This window comes from Ornithodoros turicata, chromosome 3, assembly GCF_037126465.1.
Source record: "Ornithodoros turicata isolate Travis chromosome 3, ASM3712646v1, whole genome shotgun sequence".
Lineage (NCBI taxonomy): Eukaryota > Metazoa > Arthropoda > Arachnida > Ixodida > Argasidae > Ornithodoros > Ornithodoros turicata.
Genome location: NC_088203.1, coordinates 29310527 through 29329801, shown reverse-complemented (window position 1 = coordinate 29329801; position 19275 = coordinate 29310527). Strand labels below are relative to the sequence as shown.

The 19275-nt window shown below is 44.1% G+C and overlaps 1 protein-coding gene across 5 annotated transcripts in view; it reads right to left on the bottom strand.

Moving 5' to 3' along the window:
• The window catches only part of LOC135388355 (MYND-type zinc finger-containing chromatin reader ZMYND8-like), a 70826-nt gene that overhangs the window by 8385 nt on the left and 43166 nt on the right, over positions 1-19275 (bottom strand). For all 5 annotated transcript variants that reach the window (XM_064617857.1, XM_064617855.1, XM_064617856.1 and 2 more), the window contains 4 exons: positions 16688-16760; positions 9911-10347; positions 8399-8849; positions 5280-5386 (listed from right to left, as the gene is read on the bottom strand). In XM_064617857.1, coding sequence (XP_064473927.1) covers positions 5280-5386; positions 8399-8849; positions 9911-10347; positions 16688-16760 — 1068 coding nt within the window. The remainder of the gene's footprint in view (positions 1-5279; positions 5387-8398; positions 8850-9910; positions 10348-16687; positions 16761-19275) is intronic.

Here is a 19275-nt window from a genome sequence, read left to right as displayed (position 1 = left end):
TGAGCAATTTGTTACACTATAAAAAGCAATTACACAGCCGACCATATTGGCAATATATATACAGGGTGTCCACGCTAAGTGTGAACAGATTTTTTAAAAATATATCAATCACTTTTTCCGAGATGAAATCAATTGCAATATAGCATATGCTGAAGGGCACTCCCTAGGGGGGCATTAACAGACTCCTAAGGCAATGTCTTAATTAACTTTCAATAATTAACATTTTAATTATAAAAGCTACGAAGTTGCTCCAATGAGAACATCTGATCTCTTTGGTTACCAGATACCAAAGCCGTTTGCAGAACAAAAATGCGTTCCACAGATCGTCCGCAAAAAAATTTGTGAAGGAACGCCTTTTTTTTTCTTTATTTTATTCATTGCACATCTCTAGAGTCGCGTCTTTCCTTCGCCCCCAATACGAGAGGATGAAAGAGCACACTATTGCCTCTTGCGTCCTGGAAAAAAGATTAAAAGAAAACAGAAAATACAGCCCAAGATAAGGGCAGTCGCGATAGTCACCCGATAGATTTGTGTTTTTGTTTTGTTTCCGCAAGTTAAAGCTAATCTTCGACGCATGAGGCGGCACTGTGCTCTTTCACTCTCTCACACTGGGGGTAAAGGAAAGCCGCTTCTTTGAAGATGCGCAATAAACCAAATAAAGAAAAAAAAAATGGTGTTCCTTCACGAACTTTTTGCGGACGATCTACCGAACGGATTTTTGTTCTGAAAACAGTTTTGGTATCTGGTGACCGAAGAGATCAGATGTTCTCATTGGAGCAACTTCGTAGCTTTTATAATTAAAAAGTTAATTATTGAAAGTTAATTAAGACATTGCCTTAGGAGTCTGTTAATGCCACCCTAGGGAGTGCCCTTCAGCATATGCTATATCGCAATTGATTTCATCTCGGAAAAAGTGATTGATATATTTTTAAAAAATCTGTTCACACTTAGCGTGGACACCCTGTATATAAATATATTTTTTACAGTGGTCATTGGGGAAGTTACAATGAAAGCTCAGTTGTTGGTATGAATCTGAAGCAGCCAGAAGAACAACATTTTAACATGCTGAGGCCACGTGACAGAAATATGGACAGAGATATGGACAAAGAACACACATGGGGAGCGTCACACCAGCAACTGTGTTTACTAGAACAAAGCAGCAACAACTAAATTGGCAAGTCCCTTACCACAAAGGCAGTACCTGTAGGGTATAGGATTACAGATAGCAACTCAATTACTCTGGGAGAGGGCAATGAGAATCATTTCAACCATTTGCCAGTCTAGTTGGCAATAAGTGCAGGAGCTGAAGTGTGCTTTCAGAGAAAGGAGCATATCACTGGGAAGAGACTCAACTGAATCGAATTTCAAATCAATAACAATCGGTCAGCTGTGATGTGCTTCATCGGCTCTCTGCAACTACGCACCTGTATTTTTGGCAGCACAGGAGTTTGCTGGACCATTTTTTTCCGCCCACACAAGCAGGGACCATTTTTTCCTACACCCCGTGAATTTTGAGATAGGGGATTCCGTAACCGGGAATATCGAGGTCCTCCTGAAAACTTCATAAGCTCGGAACTGACTGAGGCGTGCAGCAAAAACGCGTGAGGCGTGCAGAACGGCGAATTATTATTATGGGAGGCGAAGGTAGAATTTCTAAGCATTGTTTCAGCATTACGAACATGTAAACTGGAATGGCTGTAAAGCTCAGCTTGCACTAACAGGAAATACGAGAGATTCTCTTTCTCCTTATGAGACATTTCAAATCGTTGATCAAGTCGGTGCAAACTCAAACTGGCATAACTGGCAAGCTCACAAATTCACTTCACTTCTCTTGACGCGCACCGTGCGTAGAGACAGAGAGAGAGAGAAAAGAAGAGGGTCGTTGGAATCAGGGTGCTTTCTCTTTACATTACATGGGCCATGACTGTGCATGCTCAAAGGATAATCCCTTTACAAGCTGCTAAGCAACCTTTTGTACTGGCCTCCACGGCAATGCTGTAGGTCCATGAGCCATGAAAGTAAAAGGGGGAGAGAGAGGATGCAGGAACTAGCCACCTTCAACCTCCTCGCTTGCTCGGCGGATGGAAACCATCTCCTCATCAGTGACAATCTAGTCTGTCAATTACACATGCCGTTGGAGATGAGGAGACACAACAGCGCACCAGGAAAAATACTGCAGTGCCAGCATGCGCCATCAGTAGGGGTGCAGGCTTTCTTCCGCAGCGTACTGTCATGCAACCAGTCTTAACAGCCAACACAGAAGCAAAGTGAGTACGATGGATTACATTATCTGACACATGAGGGAGCACGACCTCCTGTCATCCTATCTGAGATACAGTAATATTTTGAGAGCCAACAAACTAGATTTCTTTTCCTTCTTAAGTTGAACATGACTACAGTAAACTTCCGTTAATTCGACCCTGACGGGAACGCGAAATCTGATCGAATTACAGTCGAGCCCGTTTATTACAATCTTCAATATAACAAACTCTGATAGTACAATCGAACTGTCAGCTCCCGTCAACGCTCCCATTAAAACACGTGTAAAGAAAACTTCGTTTCTACAATCGTCAGTGGAATGGATTGCTCACGTACAACAATGGGATTTTATCCGTGGCGCAGTCAAAAGATGTAAAACGTTTTGGAACAAGGCTCCTATTTTCACCCAATAACGCATGTGTGCTTCCTTAGAATTCTTCAAAGGTCGTTGGATCGAGGTCACGCAGAGCGGAAGGATTAGTGAGTCACGGGACGCGGCTGCGCAGCGAAGAAGCACGGGACATAGCCGTATGCTCTGGGACGGGAGAGGCTGTTTTCTCCTCCCCTTTTCCCCCTCCACTTCGACAGTTCGAGACAGTTGGTCAACATCGCCCATCGTGAGCACACTTTCGCAGCAGCAATGGCGTCCGACTCTTCCAGGAATGCACTGAAGAGGAAAGCAATCAGCCTCGAGACAAAGTTCAGCATCCTCGATGACTATCGTTCCGGGGTTCCTGTCAAGACGTTAGTTGCAAAATATGGTCTAGCACAGGCAACCATCATCAGAAACGAGGAAAAGATTCATTCTTCCGCGAAAATAGATTGTGCGTCCGGAAAACGAAAGCGAATGCGGGGAGCGGCACTGCCGGACGTCGAGGACGCTCTGTACAAATGGTTTGTGGAGGTTCGTGGACGAAATATTCCCGTAAGTGGCGCCGTTCTTACCGCAAAGGCGAAGCAGCTGGCGTTTTTGTTGGGACATGAGGAGTTCAGTCCTGGCAATGGCTGCCTGCATCGCTTCAAGGAAAGACACGGCATCAAGTTCAAGAAAGTCATGGAAGAGGCGGCATCCGCTAAAATCTCGAAGATCGAGTTTTTAGATAGATCAGATAGATGCTGGACTTGCATTGTGCAAAAATCGCGTTGTATGACGAACATGATGTCTTCAACGCAGATGAAACTGCTCTGTTTTTCCAGCTCCTGCCGTCACACACTCATGCGCTGAACAACGAAGCGTGTGCCGGCAGCAAGACGAGCAAAGCACAGGTGACCGTCTTGCTGTGCTGCAACATGGACGGTAATGATGACCAACTGTGTTGTGACCGTGTGACGCTGTTTGTGATTGGCAAGGCGCCGAATCCACGAGATTTCCGAAACATGCACAGCATACCCGTGCGGTACCGGGGGAATGCTAAAGCATGGATGACGAAAGTGTTGTATGCGGAGTGGCTAGTGGAACTGGACCAGCAAATGGCAGCGAAAGGACGGAAGATCCTCCTACTGCTGGACAATTGCAGCGGGCACCGCATCAATCCGTGGCTGACGAACGTGGAGCTGCTTTTTTTGCCCCCAAACAGCACCTGTAAGACTCAGCCCCTGGACATGGAAATAATCGCCAACTTCAAGGTGTGCTACAAGCGCCGAGTGATTGAAAGAGTTCTTCGCGACCTCAGTCCCCACCCGTCAGCATCGAGCGCGCCACTGACGAAGATTGGCCTCCGCATGGCCGTGCAGATGATGTACGCGGCGTAGTACGAAGTGACCCGTCAGACAATACGGAACTGCTTTGTAAAAGCCGGAGTATTCGTCCCTTATGAGAACGCGAGACTGTTGGCAGACGATACCGCAATTGCTTCTTCCCGAGCAGAAGTCGAAGCAGCGTGGGAGTGGCTTGCGCCAGTGGACAACGCAGGTGTTCAGGACTTCCTGGACGCAGACAGCTCTGAACCGACCCGCGAAGAAGTGACAGACGCCTCCCTTGTCCGGGAAGTGTGTTCGACCCACGGTCCAACCGAACTGAGTGACCCAAGTGAGAGTGACGACGAATGTGAGGACAGTCACCCCGTCACAGAGCAGCGCGCGATGGAAGCGATCTGTGACCTGCGAAAGTTGGTGGCTTCCTGTGGTCTCGACGAAGACTTCTTTTTGTCTCTAGACAAATTCGAGAAAGCTGTCACGAACAGCAGTCCCAAGCGAAAGCAAGCTTCATTACTTTCGTTTTTTAAATAAAACAGGTATGTTCATCTGAACTATTGTTTTTCGCGTTCATATTCGGTTTTCACAGGATATCACGTTACAATTTCGTGAAGCTCGCATATGACAATACTCCGATATAACAATTGAATTTACACGTCATCGGCACCATAGTTATAAATGGGCTCGACTGTATCCGAAGGTTGAATTAAAGAATAGGCGGAAAAACTATAGAGCTCAATGTCACCTTTGTGCATTCCTCTGCTGTCGCTCACGCTTGAAACGCGCATCTGGAAACATTGCACATAGAGCTCACGCGCACGCCCTACAACATCATTGTCGGATGTGTCCTGCACGTGCAAGATGGCGGAAGCGAAACTCAAGACGCTTTCGCGGAGGGCTCGTGGTGTGCGTGCGTGCACATGCACCCACACACTGAATGCTTTTGGTGAAATCGTCTTCAGTTGCGCTTCCACTATCTTGCCCGGGCAGGACATGTCCGGCAACAATGTTGTCCACTTCCACGAAGTCATCGAAACTCGCCAAGCACACATTGTGCATCGGAATCCGTGATGGTTCTGCACAATGCACGAAGCTCTATGTTTTGTGTGTGTGCAGAACCACAAACACTATGGCTTGCGGACGCATCGATCGAATTATACGATGTGCACTACTTTTACGTTCGAAATAAAACTTTTTTATCAGTAGAGACATATGGGCATTTGACGGGACCTTCGAATTCGATCGAATTAAACGGAAAAACGAATTATCGGGAGTTGTATTAACGGAAGTCTCCCGTATAACAAAAACAAGGGAAGGGAACTTACGTCTGAGCTAGCACTGTCTGATAGCTCCAAAGATCCATTGGTGAGACCTTTTGTTGTGGAATTTCGTTTGCAGGTGTATTTCATCTTGGCTCGTCCTGGCACTTTGCCTGTGTTTATGGAGAAGAAGAAAGAAGGAGGTGGTCAAAGACACAACAAACTCAACCAGACACAAATGCTCAAATCAGGCTCTGAAAGAACAGAATCTAAAGGGACTATTGCATCTGTTGCCATCGATTCTGAAACTACAGTGCCACTTTACTCCTCGCTCATGACCGACAATAATGCAGATTAGTAGAATTGTTTCCATGCAATCGGATGTAATGCATTGCAAGAGCAGAAGACGGATGTTGAGAGCCATTCCGGAATTCCCTCTCTGTAAACATGACATTCACTGTCGACTTCAGTCCCGTCGAAGGCAGCGCTGACTGCCGAAACGTCGACCCCTACCCTATATGTGTTAATAAACTCCCCTTTCTGTTTTCCTGTAAGCTCTTTGTCGTCTTCTGATTTTTCCTGCTTATGTATATATATGTACATATGTACAGGGTGTCCCAGCTAAATGCAAACATACTTAAAAAATATATACATGTATAGCACGTATGTATACAGGGTGTCCCAGAAAACGTGTCATTGAATTATAATAAAAAAACTACACCACCTAGAGTCATGCGGTCAATTGCATTTGTTCTTACTGGGTTTTTGCCATCTCCTCGTGTGAATGTCATGTACTCCAAGTTTAATTATGTAAATATTTGCGAGCTCAAGTCGGAAATTTGCCTAGTAAAGGTCACTTTTTTGCCCCACCAATGTGAAGAGCGTGTCTAATTTACTCAAATTAATGATAATTGACAGGGACATTCAGGAGCTATCCCATCGGAAAAAATAGCCGAACATCATGCTTTTCGGAGCACCGGACAATAGCGCGTGATGACTTTTTGAGCGCAATCGCTCTCAGTGCGACAAAAAGGAGGTTCCGAAGCCAGCCCACAGAGTGATAGTAGAAAAAGTAACAGTTCCTAAAATTGGGAGAGGGAAAGCATTAGCCCAGCGAAAGTCGAACGTGATAAGCCGTGCCTGTTTTATCTCTTTCTGCGATGTCGGGGAGGGCTGGGTTTCCAACCTTCTTTCGTCGGACTGACAAAGATTGCGCTGAAAAATTCATCGTGCGCTATTCTGTGCGACCTCCGTAGAGCATGATGTTCGGCTATTTTTTCCGATGGGATAGCTCCTGAATGTCCCTGTCAATTATCATTAATTTGAGTAAATTAGACACGCTCTTCACATTGGTGGGGTAAAAAAGTGACCTTTACTTGGCAAATTTCCGACTTAAGCTCGCAAAAATTTACATAATTAAACTTACGTTACACGACATTCATATGAGGAAGTGGCAAAAACCCAGTAAGAACAAATGCCATTGACCGCATGACTCTAGGTGGTGTAGTTTTTTTATTATAATTCAATGACACGTTTTCTGGGACACCCTGTATACTAAATGTATAGCACTTTTTCTGAGATGAAATCAATTGCAATATAGCATATGCTGAAGTGCACTCCTTAGGAGGGCATTAGCGTACTCCTAGGGCAATGTCTTAATTAACTTTCAATAATTAACTTTTTAATTACAGTTGCCGACCGATTTTTCGAACATGCTCGATTATTCGGACTCCTTTGCGGAACGGCCGCGGGTCCCATAGAGGTGATGTATAAGAACGTCCAAAATTTCGGATGCCGTGCAGCTCCGTCGTTCGATATTTCGGACTCTGTTTGCCCAACCCTCGAATTTCTCTCTTGGGGTGACGGAAAATATTGGTATCATCTGAAATTCGTATCAGAAGAAATCAACCAACTAAAATTGGCAACTAATGAGGCAAAAAAATTGGCAGTGATGATTGTCGACTTTCCCTTCCTCTGAGTAGAAGAGGTCTGTCGTAGCGCCTTTGCGTCTTGGGTTTTGGCCAACAGCCCAGCACGTGCTGTCTGCCCGCGAGTCGCGCGACAGCTCTGTAAAGCGAGCTTCACCTAAAGCACGCATGCGTTAGGTGAAGCCCACTTGCGGACTTGATGACGACTGTGCCTCTGATAGTGTACATTGACGAAATGTCGCTTCCGGAAATAGAAGCTGATGTTATCAGGCAGAGCTGGAAACACGTTAGGAAAGCATCGACAAATTTTTCCAGCCTACTAGGGCTTAGTAAAGTTTATTTTGAAGCGAAATTCGTTTTTTCGGACTGATCGATTATTCGGACTTTTGCACGATCCCCGCCGAGTCCGAAAAATCGGACGGCGACTGTATAAAAGCTACGAAGTTGTTCAAATCAGAATATCTGGTCCCTTCGGTCACCTGATACCAGAGCCATTTTCAGAACAAATATTCGTTCCATAGATCATCCGTAAAAAATTCGTGAAGGAACACTATTTTTTCTTCAGTCTGTTCATTGCGCATCTTCGGAGATACGTCATTCCTTCACCCCCAATGTGTGAGGGTGAAGGAGCATGGTGCCGCCTCATGCATTGAAGATTTTGCTTTAACTTTTGGAAGCAAAACAAAAACAAATGTATTGGGTGACTCTAGCAGAACTGCGCTTATCTTGGGTTGCATTTTATGTGTTCTTTTCATCTTTTTCCAGGATGCAAGAGGCAATAGTAATGTCAGTCTATTTTTGCTATTTGTTACCGAGTTTTTCTTAGCACTATGGGAGCATGGTAGCTCAATATCTTTGTCCTGCATGTACAATGCGTGCCAAGTGATGGCACCAAAGCAAGTGGAAGAATGTGAAGGTAAGCTAGTCAAGAAGAAGGCAAGATAAAATGTATGTTACTGCAGGACATATCCACATAGTGCTTCAGTGTTACAGCTTGTGCAGAGATTTGCAACAAAGTGTGCTTACTAAAAGGGCTTGCCCGCATTATATGTCTAACATTTCACACAGAGCAACGCCGAATTTTCAATATCTTAGCACGGAATCTGGATATTTTGGCAGCGGGAAAATGAGGAACCCTGGTTAAAACACACCGTTCTCCCAAGGATACGGGAGCCTTTCACACCCCAAATGTTATTGTAATCAACAGAACACAACAATGAATTACATAACAAGAGAACACGAAGTCCGCAGTCTCACCCTCAGAATTTGAAGAGTCCCGTCTGGATGAACCCTCAGATGGGCCCTCCACCTTGACCTCCTTCTCCTCCTCGACATCAATTTTTTCTTCAATTCTACTTAGTTCTTTCTCCTTCACTACGTCTGTTTCCTTCTCGTCTTTACTCTGCTGTTCATCTTCCACTTCCTCATCTAGCTCTTCTTCATCATCAGCTTCTTCCTCATCCACAGCCGCCTCTTCTGCATCTGCTCCTGAAATGCCCCCGATCTTCTCTTTGCAGATGAGAATAGTCTTCTTCAACTTCTCTCTGTAGTCATCAGCGACCTGCTTAGGTGTGGACGGCACGGTGTCGCCATCCTCTGCAGGTTCTTTGTGGTTCTCTTCATTTTTCGGAGTTGCAACCTTTGCTTTTGGGGATGAAGGTGGGGTACCAGCTGCATGATTTTCCTTTGTGCTTTCAGTTGCAGCTTCCTGAAAGAAAACATGAAACATGTGCTGTAGTTGCGTGTGCTACAGAGTGGAGGATTCCCTTACATTCTGTCATTTATAGGCAGGGCAAGACTTTTTGTGGATATACCGGGTTACGCCCGATAATTATCCACCCCCGATTCTGACCAGCAAAAATAAGGTTTAACTTGACATTTCCCCGAAAACTGCCGTACAAGGAGGATCTGAAGTGATCACAACTAACACAGAACTTTGGAAACTGTGTTGTAAATGCATAAATATGCTCATACAGACTGGCAAAACAGAGACCCTGGGGAGGCATCATACATATTTGACCATCGTTAATCGGGAGTGAGTCGAGTATTCGCCAAACGCAATATTGGATATTCGATTCAAATTTGAGAACTAGAATATTCGCACACCCTTACTTTTGAGATTACAATCATATCTCAGTGTGAGTTATAACATGCCACCTACAAAAATTTTGCAAAAAACAAAAAAAACAAAGCGAAATAACCTTGTAGTCTTGGAGATCAAAATAAAATGAATCACATGTTCATACGTTCAGTCCTATGGTGCTATTCAGTCCTACACTTTAGTGCTATGGTGCTGTCAGCATGGGCTGCGGCACCCTGATAGATGGGCAAGTTCATACTGTCCCAACACAACTTCTTGGGTACAGTTGCCCCCAAAATCTTGTTCCCTGATCCCCAAAAAAACTCCCGGACTCGTAAAAGCAGCTTCAGATTCCGAATACTGTGTGTGCGCATGAGAAAACATGTAGGAGAGAAAATGAAAAGTGTGTGTACATGTACTGTTCATTGAATGTCCCTGGCATGCTGAAGGCAAGTTGTGCCACTGGGGTGTGATCAGTTAACTGGTAACGTTTGCTTAACTGTAATGGTTACCTAGGTGGCAATAAAGAGGTGTGGGTTTGATTCCCGAAGCTGCCTGGCTCCTCCTCCGACTGTCATATTCAGATCTTTCACTTTTGTTGCATTGCATACAAAGCTAAGTCTAAAAAAATTTAGTTCAGCCTACCACGAGGCTAGTGATCGAGAAAGAAACGCAAGCAGTTGACTCACGGGAGCGCCACTTTGAAGCTCGCTGTCCGTGCTGATGGATCGCTGAATCTTCCGCAGCGCACTCACAAGGCTCTCCACATTGCGATTGACTTTCTTTGGAAGGTCCACCATGTCCTTTTCCGAAACACGTATCTTCAACTCTCCCGGCAACTCCGAGCTCCCTTCAAATATGCCATGGGGCTTCGAGTTCTGCGAAGAATCTGTTCCAAAAGACAGCTGGTCCTGCAGGCTGTCTGAAGTCACTGAATCCGGTGCTTTCCTTGTCGTCGGAGTGTTTTGTGTGCTTTCATCTGATTGAGATTCCATTCTTCGTTCCTCTGCGGTCTCTACACAGGGCTCTGTCTTGTCCTGAGCTGAAGGCCCTGTTTGAAGCTCTTCGGTGGGAGCTTTGTCATTGGGCGAAGTGACGGCAGCGCTCGACAAGTTCACCACGGTCGCTGGGAGTTAAAGGCACAGTGAAGAGTGAGATTTCCGTGACCCTCTAAGCACAGGGTTGTCCAAGATAAATTACCGTATTCCCTATGTTCTGTAAAAACACTGGCACGGCAGACAGCATTTTCCATGGATGTATTCATGGGGCCCCGTCTTTTAGGGCTAACGCAGGTATAGCCCATGTACCTCCCAATTTGGATCATCGTCACTTAAGGCTAAACCACATGGAGCCGTTTTTGAGAGTGATGGCCACGCACAACAACACTTGTACTAACCGCGCCGAGGTGGCCTGTCATGTCCCGAACTACAAGGCGCAACATCAACACGATGTCGCGCACAAAGTACCCAGACGTGCAAATCGTATGCATGCTAGCGCGAATGTTAACAAACAAATACAAAATATATATAAGAACATGTGGCCCATCCCACATTACGAAACCACACCTTGTACCAACCAGAGGTAGGGGTGTATTCATAGGGTCCTCAGCTTTCGGGTGTTCTAATTTTTCAAATACGTGGGGGTAAAAATCTGGCACTATTTATGCGCGAGAACTCCGGGAGAAATCGGGCACTACGGTCCCCGTTTGATATGTCATCGGGGAATTTTCGGGTGAAACGAAAGGCATGTGAAACAAGAATCTTTATATTTCTGCTTGGAACTGGGGCAACGAATGACCGTGGTATTCAAACACTTGTCCGAGCTCCACAAAAGCTCGTCTTTTGTCACCTCCAGGAGGGGATTATAAAAGGAGGACAAATAGGTTGTCACACATAGCTCTCTTTGCTGATACTACGATTCACTTTTCCGGTGGTTTACCCAGAACGACAAGTTGAAGGACCCCAAGGATTTCAGGTAGACATCGGGGTTTTACCCGAGGCAAGTTCACTAAGAGAGGCACAACAAAAGTGCATGGTTTATATGTTACACCACTTATTGCTATCTAGCATTATGGAGCTGTGCAAATATTCGAAATTTCGGATATGAAAAGAACATCTGATGCTATTCTAATGCTATTCGCAACCTATTTTCGGTAGCCAAATTTTCGAATATTTTTCAAATAGTACTGAAGCTAGGTATCCTTATCGCCAGTCTGCATGTGGCCCTCGCCTCAATACATCCAAGACTTAGGTGAAGCCCACTTCACGTTACTGCCATCGCGCTTTCGGTGTGCAGCTCCATTCTGCAAGTCAGCTTCACCTCATTACTATCAAGCGTTAGGTGAAGCCCGCTTTGCACTGTTTACAATACTATTCTGTCACCAAATTCTACAAATTTTGTGAGCTCATGGTCAACACTATACTCTGGGCATCGTAAGTTCCAATGAGTGTACCCCCAACTTTGAGACTTATGTTCAGTAACAGATCGAAATATGTGTAGCTTCTAAAAAGAGTACAGAAAATTCACTATGGAAACCTAGAAATGAGGAAATGCACACAAAGCAGGATGCATGGAAAATGTTGACTAACTCTCAATGCAGTTCATGACACGAACAGTGTCTATCATACACAACACAGAGGAACCCTTCTCTCGCGAAATGTTATGCTGGTTGAAACATGTGTTTGCAGCAGAGCATCACACCACAAATTATTTCACCACAAGGTATTCAAAATTATTCCAATTGGGCAGTTTCAGATTGCTCGAATTCGATTCACCATCTGAAGAAATTATTTGGATTCCACTCGAAATGTGAGTGAAATATTCATAAACTATTCGCAATGGAAATTTTGCTATTCGCCCAGCTCTACAGCTTTTTCCGGCATTATTAATCCTCTTGTCGTACATTTTAATCCTTATGCCATGGCATTTAATCCTTTTGCCATCAAAATTAATCCTCCTTTCATTATTTTTAATCCTCATTTCAGATAATTTAATCCATATTTCATGCAATTTAATCCAAGTGACTATGTGTAGGCTACATGACTTTTTTTGTGTCTATTTTGGGACAATTCCTATGTGTACGCATATTGCACATGGTTTTCACTAATATTGTGGGTTTCTGCACCATAATGGGATACTGCGGGACTGTCAATCTGGATTACGGTGTTGTGGGACTATAACCATGTCTACGAGTATTACCCATCGTTTTCATTAAAAACGTGGATTTGTGCATTGTAATGGGATACTCTGGGACTCTGTATATGGATTATGATATTGTGGGGCTATTTCCATGTGTACGGATATTACCCATGCTTTTCATTAGATATTCGGGTTTCTGCACTGTAATGGGAAAATGTGAGACTGTCGATCGTCATTACAATATCCTGGGACTATAAGCAAGTCTACGGTTATTCTCAGTGCTTTCCATTAGAAACGCGTTTTTGCACTGTAATGGGATACTGTTTGACCGTCAATCTTAATTACGATATTGTGGGACAATTTCCATGTCTACGGGTATTACCCATGCTTTTCATTCAAATGCAGGTTCCTGGAGTATAACGGGACAGTGTGGGAATGTCTCTCTGGTTTAGGATATTGTGGAACTATTCGCATATGTGTGGTTATTACCCACGCTTTTCTGTAAATATGTGGGATTCTGCACTGTAATGGTATACTGTGGGACTATTTCCATGTCTGCGTCTATTACCCATGCTTTTTGTTAAATATGTGGGATTCTGCACTGTAATGGGATACTGTGGGACTATTCCCACGTGTGCGGGTATTACCCATTCTTTTTGTTAAATATGTGGGATTCTGCACTGTATTGGGATACTGTGGGACCATTCCCATGTGTGCGGGTATTACCCATAATTTCTGTTAAATATGTGGGATTCTGCTCTGTGATGGGATACTGTGGGACTATTCCCATGTGTGCGGGTATTACCCATGCTTTTTGTTAAATATGTGGGATTCTGCACTGTAATGGGATACTGTGGGACAATTCCCATGTGTGCGGGTATTACCCATGCTTTCTGTTAAATATGTGGGATTCTGCACTGTAATTGGACACTGTGGGACTATTCTCATGTGTGTGGGTATTACCCATGCTTTTTATCAAATATGTGGGATTCTGCACTGCAATGGGGCACTGTGGGACTATTCCCATGTGTGCGGGAATTACCCATGCTTTTTGTGTGGGATTCTGCACTGTAATGGGATACTGTGGGACTATTCCCATGTGTGCGGGTATTACCCATGCTTTTTGTTAAATACGTGGGATTCTGCACTGTAATGGTATACTGTGTGACTATTTCCATGTCTGCGTCTATTACCCATGCTTTTTGTTAAATATGTGGGATTCTGCATTCTAATGGGATATTGTGGGACTGTTCCCATGTGCGTGGGTGTTACCCATGCTTTTCATCAAATACGTGCGTGTCTACACCGTAATGGGATACTGTGGGACTGGCAATATTGATTACGATATCCTGGGACTATAAGCATGTCTATGGATATTCCCCTTGCTTTTCATTAAAAATGCAGGTTTTTGCACTTATGGGATACTGTGGGACTGTCAATCTAGGTAGCGGTATTGTGGGACCATTCCCATGTCTACGAATTAAAAATGTGGGTTTCTGCACTGTAATGTGATAATCTGGGACTGTCAATCCTGATTACGATACTGTGGGGCTATTCCCACGTCTACGGGTATTCCCTGTGCTTTTAATTACAAACGCGGGTTTTTGCGCTGTGATAGGACTCTGTGGGTCTGTCAATTTGGATCACAATATTGTGGGACTATTTCCATGTCTACGGGTATCACTCACGCTTTTAACTCAAAATGAGGGTTTCTGGACTGTAATGGGATACTATGGGACTGTCTATCTGGATCACAGTATCCCATTACACTGCAGAAATTCGCATAATTAATGAAAAGCATGGGTAATACCCTCACACATGGGAGTAATCTCACAATATCCTAAATCAGATAGACAGTCCCACAGTATCCCTTTATACTGCAGAAACCCGCATTTTGAATGAAAAGCATGGGTAATACCCATAGACGCTGAAATAGTCCAACGAAATCATATTCCAGATTGACAGACCCACAGTATCCCATTACAGTGCAAATAACCACGTTTTTAATTGAAAGCAGGTGGAATACCCATAGACATGCATATAGCCCCAGCATATCGTAATGAAGATCGACAGTCCCACAGTATCCCATTAAGGTGCAGAAACCCGCATATCTAATAAAAAGCATGGGTAATACCCGCACACATGTGAATAGTCCCACTATATCGTAAGCAAGGTTGACGGTCCCACTAACCTATTACGGTACAGAAACCCGAATTTTTAATCAAACCCATGGGTAAAATACGTAGACATGGGAATAGTCCCACCATACCGCAATCTAGGTTGACCGTCCCTCAGTATCTCATTATGGTGAGGAAGCCCACATTATTAATGAAAAGCATGTGCAATACCCGTAGAGATGGGAGTTGTTTCAAAATACCGTGATCAAGATTGACAGCCCCGCAGTATCCCATTAGTGCCAAAACACGCGTTCTTAATGAAAAGCAGGGGAATACCCATAGACACACTTACAGTCCCAGGATATCACAATCAAGATTGCCAGTCCCACAGTATCCCATAACTGTGCAGAATCCCACATATTTAACGAAAAGCATGGGTAATACCCGCACACATGGAAATAGTCTCACAGTGTCCCGTTGCAGTGCAGAATCCCACATATTTAACAAAAAGCATTGGTAATACCCGCACACATGGGAATAGTCCCACAGTATCCCATCACAGCGCAGAATCCCACATATTTAACAAAAAGCAAGGGTAATACCCGCACACATGGGAATAGTCCCACAGTATCCCATCACAGTGCAGAATCCCACATATTTCACAAAAAGCATGGGTAATACCCACACACATGGGAATAGTCCCACAGTATCCCATCACAGTGCGGAATCCCACATATTTCACAAAAAGCATGGGTAATACCCGCACACATGGGAATAGTCCCACAGTATCCCATCACAGTGCAGAATCCCACATATTTAACAAAAAGCATGGCTAATACCCGGTACTTGGGAATAGTCCCACAGTATCCAATGACAGTGCAGAAACCCACATATTTAACGAAAAGCCTGGGTAATACCCGCACACATGGGAATAGTTCCACAATATCCTAAACCAGAGAGACATTCCCACACTGTCCCGTTATACTCTAGGAACCTGCATTTGAATGAAAAGCATGGGTAATACCCATAGTCATAGAAATTGTCCCACAATATCGTAATTAAGATTGACGGTCAAACGGTATCCCATTAAAGTGCAAAAAACGCGTTTCGAATGGAAAGCACTGGGAATAACCGTAGACTTGCTCATAGTCCCAGGATATCATAATGAAGATCGACGGTCTCACATTATCCCATTACAGTGCAGAAACCCGCATATCTAATGAAAAGCATGCGTAATATCCTTACACATGGGAATAGTCCCACAATATCATAATCCATATACAGAGTCCCGCAGTATCCCATTACGATGCAGAAACCCACGTTTTTAATGAAAACGATGGGTAATACTCGTAGACATGGTTATAGTCCCACAACACCGTAATCCAGATTGACAGTTCCGTAGTATCCCATTATGGTGCAGAAACCCACAATATTAGTGAAAAGCATGTGCAATATGTGTACACATGGGAATTGTCCCAAAATACACAAAAAAAGTCATGTAGCCCGCACATAGTCACTTGGACTAAATTGCATGAGAAACGGATTAAATTATGTAAAATGAGGATTAAAAATAATGAAAGGAGGATTAATTCTGATGGCAAAAGGATTAAATGTCATGGCATAAGGATTAAAATGTACGACAAGAGGATTACTAACGCCGGAAAAAGCTGTAGTTATAAGTTGTCTCTGGAAGGGTTGCCCCAACTCTACCTTTGTTACTGTGCCCCCCTTTGACAGCGTATATTTTTGCATTATGAGGGAAAAAAATAAAGAACACATTTCACGCCTCGCAGCTGTTTAAAATCAGCGCACCTACGAAATTATGCAGACATGTATACACGCTAGCCTGAGCAAGCGGTACAGGCCGCTACAAATGTTGGCATCAGCTTTTAATTTTCGCAATTTATTCGCAAAGAACTGGATCATTTGGCAATCTTTACCAACCACAAACACAGACTACTCCAAGTGGAATTATGGGATTGACATGTTCTTTATATGTATTCATATAATATGATAGCGTCATAGTGCACAACAAAATCAAACCACGCTCCAGAGGCATTCAACCTATGCTGACGCCAAAGCAGAGAGCAGAGTTTGCAATAAGGTTGTGCTCATGGCGTTCACTTACATCTTACGAGAGTAGTGTTACAAGAATACCGATGACGAATGACAATGTTAGGATGCTAGAAAAGGTCCTGTTAAGATACTTACGTCTGAAAGCAAATGGTGATGTTTTCTTTGGAGTGCTAGTGGTAGATGGGGCACCATCAAATGATGTAGCACCCTAGAACAAGAATTGCCCTTGAATACCACTTCAAAACATCACTGCTTATGATGGTGACCATCCTGCTCATACCAACACAACTAATACCAGGACAACAGATACCACACTCATCTGATACCAGGACAAATCATACCAAGACAACTCATAGCAAGGCATCGCATACTACAGAAACAAACCATACCAAGCGAACTCATACTACTCATCTCATACAAACTACGAGGGGTGTTCAAGTCAAACCGAGACTTTCGGTCTCCTGAGTGTACAAATGGCTTGCGCTACTTCATTTTCGTCACTTTCACACGCGACAGGCCTCCGCGTTCACCACGTGGTGGTCCAAAGTTTGTGAAAAACAGAAGACACGTACTAGACAAGATGGCCGACAATGAGGTGAGCGCGCACATCGAACAGCGAATTGTCATGAAGTTTCCCATGAATGAAGGCATAAAGTCGTATGAAATTCACAGAAAACTTACTCCTGCTACATTTAGCCGCAGCAAAGCGTTTAAGTGGTGCAAATGGTTCAGAGACATCAGTGCTGGGTACGGTACATCAGTGTTGGGCGATCCCGGCCGGGGCGGCTCAGAGCCCAGTGTCAGTGTCATCCAACTTGTGGAGCGTCTGATCCTCAAGGACCGACGGATAACATGTCTCTATATCAATAGTGCATGAAGTGCGATCAATAGTGCATATTACTGCCAGGTTCTCAGGGGTGTGCATAATGTGCTGAAGCAAAAGCTGCCGGGCCTCATCACCAAAGGAGTCCTCCTCCTACAGGACAATGCACGCCCGCATACCGCGCATCTCACGACACGCACCATACAGGAACTTGGCTGGGAGTTGCTGCCACATCCCCCCTACAGTCCCAGACCTCACCCCCAGCGATTTCCATCTCTTCAGGCCACTGAAGGCGTTCCATGGGAGCTGCCACTTCAGCTGCGACGACGAGGTAAAAAATGCGGTCCAATCATGGCTGCTACACGCCGGTAAGGATTTCTACGCTGCTGGCCTCCAAGCCCTCGTGAAACGTGGGACAAGTGCATTAGTGCCCAGCTGGAGATTACGTTGAAAAATAAAACTAATTTCTCACCCGTAAGTTCATTTTACTTTTGCAAAAAATGAAAAGTCCCGGCATGACTTGAACGCCCCTTGTAAAAGTGACGGTGGAAAAGGCCATAGGTGAAAAAATAAATAAATAAATAAACAAACAAAATGTTGAAAGAAGGAAGTCACTAAAAGGTTAGCCAGCTGTAAGACTCGAACCCACACGAATGCTATACATTTTACATAGAATGAAAATACATTAATAATGCTTTCAAATGACACATTTTAGATAGAGGCTGTAGATAGTTCACAAGAGGGGATATGTTACTTAGAACCATTCACTGTACAAGAAAATACAAATAAATCGGCAGGTATGCATTCCATTCTTCCTGTTTCCTGTATCCTACGATGGAAGGGTATACTAATGTGCACTGATGGGCTGACCTGAATGATATTCCCTGCAGTTTAGGTGTCATTTATTTGTGCGTATTACTGGATTTCTGGATGGAACGTCACATTGTGGAAGCCATATTGAGAAAGGTCATTCTTGCTAGCGCATACTGCGACGCCACCGTGTTCTATAATGAGGCACATCCTTTCTCGTTAGATACGCAGACGTCCAAGCGAAAAACAACCTTGCTGACCCGTCGGATCTCTCACTTTTCAGGGTTTGTGGTCAATAGTAACCTGGAAAGCCGAGCGAGTGAATTTTCACGCAAGTTTTCGTTGTTTCGCCAAGTGAAGAATGAGGCTATTTCTTGGCCACTGCATGCACACGCAACATTGTTTATGTGAGATGCGAGTGTCCAGGGTACTTCGTTTTTAGGTTAAATAAGCTTTTTCATGATATTTGCACCCCGAACAAACTTTCCGAAATTCAGGGCGTAATCCGATTTCCCCCCACATAACACAAGGTCTTTCAAGTTAAGGTACCGTCACAGCAAAGCACGAAATGGAGGAATCACATCATAAATCTTCATTTTTGGAATGATGCTGCGGATCACATTTTCTTGCTTTAGCCCGTTCCGCAAAGTTTGTTACACTTGCCTTGCAACAGCTGAAAACGCTGAAAGAACATTCCCTCAGCTGCGCTACGTTCAGAGTAAGTAAGTGGCGTAATCTTTATTTAGACTATGTTGAAACATGTACACAAAGCGGGACTGTGAGGGCAAGCCCTGTAGTACAGTCCCAACACAGTTGAAGAATTAACAGCTAAAATAGAGTTTAGTTGCGATTAAGATATTGTTAAATCGATATACGATTTAAAAAAACTAAGGTAAAAGTATATGGGGAGTTACCCGACAACTAACACACTGATAAGTTACTAAACGGAACACACACACACAAGGAGAGGCCAGAGACCACCAGAGGTCAGAGAGGTGTTGAATGAATTGTGAATTGCTTCGCATGCAAGCGATTATGTATGTAAACAAGTCGAGGTGAAACAGTCGTCAATGTGTGGCATCTTATCTTC